General features: G+C 60.3%; 1 protein-coding gene across 1 annotated transcript; it reads left to right on the top strand.

Moving 5' to 3' along the window:
* The first annotated feature begins 400 nt into the window (after window positions 1–400).
* Window positions 401–1,990, top strand: SLC18A3 (solute carrier family 18 member A3). Its single transcript, XM_054572333.1, has one exon. It carries the CDS (start codon window positions 404–406, stop codon window positions 1,988–1,990), a length of 1,587 nt encoding a protein of 528 aa, XP_054428308.1. The 5' UTR covers window positions 401–403.
* The last annotated feature ends 1,726 nt before the right edge of the window (window positions 1,991–3,716 follow it).

The raw sequence follows: 3,716 nt of genomic DNA, 5'->3' as shown, positions 1-3,716 counted from the left end.
CCGGCGGCCGGGTGAGCAGCCGGGGGGCGGGCGGCAGCAGCATGCCCCTCGGCCCAAGCAGGCGATCTCTCCGCCCCGCGGGGAAGGCTCCAGGCGCGCCAGAGGCTCAGCGCACTCAGTCTTCGGCCCGGACCATTTAGGGCACCCGCCTTCCCTGATCACCCCTGATCCTAGCGGCGGAGGGTCTGGGGTTCCGCCCCGAACAGCGCCGGCGTCTCTCCGAACCGGGTATTTGCCTTTCCTGGGGTGCAGGGCAATGAGCCCTGCAGCCACCTGAGGCACAGGGGGCGCTGCGTGGCGGGGACCGCGCCCCCGAAGTTCTCTGAGCTCTTGTCTCTGCACTGCAGGGTGCCTGCGTCCGGCCCAGCAGAGGTGTCCTCGGAAGTGCGGCCGGGTGGGAGAAATGGAACCAGCTGGCCAGGCCCAGGAGGCAGCCACCAAGCTGTCGGAGGCTGTGGGCGCAGCGCTCCAGGAGCCCCGGCGGCAGCGACGCCTGGTGCTGGTCATCGTGTGCGTGGCGCTGTTCCTGGACAACATGCTGTATATGGTCATCGTGCCCATCGTGCCTGACTACATCGCCCACATGCGCGGGGGCAGTGAGAGTTCCATTCCAACCCCGGAAGTGTGGGTGCCCACTCTGCCACCGCCCACTCTAGCCAATGCTAGTGCCAACATGCTCAACAGCTCAGAGTTCCCGACGGCTTCGTGGCCCACCGGGCCTGCCCTGAGACCCCGCTACCCCACAGAGAGCGAAGACGTGAAGATCGGGGTGCTGTTTGCCTCCAAAGCCATCCTGCAGCTTCTGGTGAACCCCCTAAGTGGTACCTTCATCGATCGCATGAGCTACGACGTGCCGCTACTTATCGGCCTGGGCGTCATGTTCGCCTCCACAGTGCTGTTTGCCTTCGCGGAGGACTATGCCACGCTTTTCGCCGCGCGCAGCCTGCAAGGCCTGGGCTCGGCCTTTGCAGACACGTCCGGCATTGCCATGATCGCCGACAAATATCCCGAGGAGCCTGAGCGCAGTCGCGCGTTGGGCGTTGCGCTGGCCTTCATCAGCTTTGGAAGTCTGGTGGCACCGCCCTTCGGGGGCATCCTCTATGAGTTCGCGGGCAAGCGCGTGCCCTTTCTGGTGCTCGCCGCGGTGTCACTGCTCGACGCGTTGTTGCTGCTGGTGGTGGCCAAACCCTTCTCAGCCGCGGCGCGGGCGCGGGCCAACCTGCCGGTGGGCACACCCATCCACCGCCTCATGCTGGACCCCTACATCGCTGTGGTGGCCGGCGCACTCACTACCTGTAACATCCCTCTCGCTTTCCTCGAACCCACCATAGCCACGTGGATGAAGCACACGATGGCCGCGTCGGAGTGGGAGATGGGCATGGTCTGGCTGCCGGCCTTTGTGCCTCACGTGTTAGGCGTCTACCTCACCGTGCGCCTGGCGGCGCGATACCCACACCTTCAGTGGCTCTACGGAGCTCTGGGGCTGGCAGTGATCGGTGCCAGCTCGTGTGTGGTGCCCGCCTGCCGCTCCTTCGCACCACTAGTGGTCTCTCTCTGCGGTCTCTGCTTCGGCATTGCTCTGGTCGACACGGCTTTGCTGCCCACGCTCGCCTTTCTCGTGGACGTGCGCCACGTTTCAGTCTACGGAAGCGTCTATGCCATCGCCGATATCTCCTATTCCGTGGCCTATGCTCTCGGGCCCATAGTAGCGGGCCACATCGTGCATTCGCTCGGCTTTGGTCAGCTTAGCCTTGGCATGGGCCTGGCCAACCTGTTCTACGCTCCTGTCCTGCTGCTGCTGCGCAATGTGGGCCTCCTGACGCGCTCCCGCTCCGAGCGCGACGTGCTGCTCGATGAGCCACCGCAGGGTCTGTACGATGCCGTGCGCCTGCGTGAGTGCCCTGCGTCCGACTCGGACCGTGCGCCTCGCAGCCCGCCTGGCCCGTTTGACGAGTGCGAGGACGACTATGACTACTACACCCGCAGCTAGCAGTCCCGCTCCTCCTCCAGGCCACCCACCCCCTTCCTACCCCTGGGGTCAAGGTGGCTGCTCTGTGAGGACGGTGTCCAGCTCAGGCTCAGGGCCTGACCTCCAGCGAGTACCCCGGCGCCAGTTTCTGTCTTTAGTTCCTCTACCAGGGTTCTCTCTCCATGACCCTTTCTGTGTCTCTTTCCCTCCCATCTAGTACAGTATGGAGCACCGAGGCATGCAAAGCAAGGTCCTTGCACAGAAAATGAGATGTGAGAGCCTCTACCTTGGGGCCACCCTGTGTGTAGGGCTGTATGTATGTCTGTCCTCCCTTCTGTTCCTTGGCCTGCTGCACAGAGGTGTCTCCTGCCCAAATCAATAAACCAAAACTGTCCCAGACTGAGTTTCTTTACTGGTGGGGATTGGGGACTAGGCACAGGGCCAGGACAGAGGGGACAGTGAGTTCGGCCCAGCTGCAATCCAAGTTGCAGCCAGCCATCACACAGAGAGCCTGTGGCTCTTTTGCTACCTGAATAAGGAGACACATACGAAAAAGCAAACCCGACAAGGGCTCTCACCAATGGCCACCCTAGGGCCCACATCCCCTCAGCTTGAGACAGCCTAGTGCAGCGCCCAACTGTGTGGCCCAGGGGAAACTGAGGACCTGCTCCCTCTGATGCACAGGACTCACCCCTGTAGGACACGCCCAGTATCGGACACAAACCTCTGATGCTCTGGGGGCTGGGCTTCCCCTTGAGCCCAGCGGCCTACTTCTCTCGACTCCAAAAAGGTATAGGGGTAGAGCTGTTCTGGGCAGAGGTCTGATCTCTGGAAACATGTGTGTGTGATGTGTGTGTGTTTGTTAGAGTCAGGCTGTATTCTATGAGAAGTAGGAAAACAGTTGTCAGTGTGTCATGCTGTGTCCTCATCTTGTGGGTTTGAGCCTGGACTGGAGAGGGTACCACTGTGGGATCTATTGCCAGCCCCTCACACCTCCCCACCTCTACCCTGTCCTGGAGTGGAAGTGACTGCCTTCTTTGAATTCGGGTCCCCAGGAGCCCTAGGCATGTATTTGTGTGCCACTCCCAGTTTCCAAGCCTGCGACCTGCTTAACACCGCAGAGTCCTCATATTCCAGTCTGGAGAGAGCCTGCTGGGATTGCAATGCCTGTTGGGATCTGCATGCTGGTGTGTGCATAGTCTGTCCTCAGTATGTGTGTCTGGCTTTGTGTGTTTGCCTGGGCAGGGTCTGTCTTTGTGGGTCTGTCTGTGTGTTGTGTGTAAGGATCTGTATGTGGGGAGGAGGAGGAGTGCTTTGTCTGGAAGGAGTGTTTGTCTCTGGCTGCCTGTCTCTAAGAATCCCCAGGTCTGTATCCTCCCCCACCCCAATAGTGCCAGACAGTGTGGGGACCTGCAGTGATTAACAGGTTGTTTTTGTTATCATCATCACCATCATCATCATCATCGTTGTCCTTGTTGCTGTTATTTTGGAAGGAGTTGTATGTAGTAGGGTTTGAATATGGCCTAGACGATGAGGAAAACACCGATTTCCCCAGATCCATTCCTTCCCAGAGTTCTGCAGACACAGCTGCGGCTAGGATATTGGGGTTGGGTGAGCGAGGGGACTGGGGATGGCATGGGTCGGGCGAAGTTCTGCACGCCCTTCTCAGTTCTGGCTTCTGCTGGCCTTGTACAAACTGACCCCAGCTGGGCAGTTGTGGCAGGTGGGATTCCGGAAGGCTGCGGCG

The sequence above is a fragment of the Pteronotus mesoamericanus genome, unplaced genomic scaffold (genome assembly GCF_021234165.1).
Source record: "Pteronotus mesoamericanus isolate MK-2021 breed Mesoamerican mustached bat unplaced genomic scaffold, CSHL_Meso_final contig_230, whole genome shotgun sequence".
Taxonomy (NCBI): domain Eukaryota; kingdom Metazoa; phylum Chordata; class Mammalia; order Chiroptera; family Mormoopidae; genus Pteronotus; species Pteronotus mesoamericanus.
The sequence above is the reverse complement of the archived record's forward strand: the minus strand, read 5'-3'. Positions and strand labels throughout refer to the sequence as shown.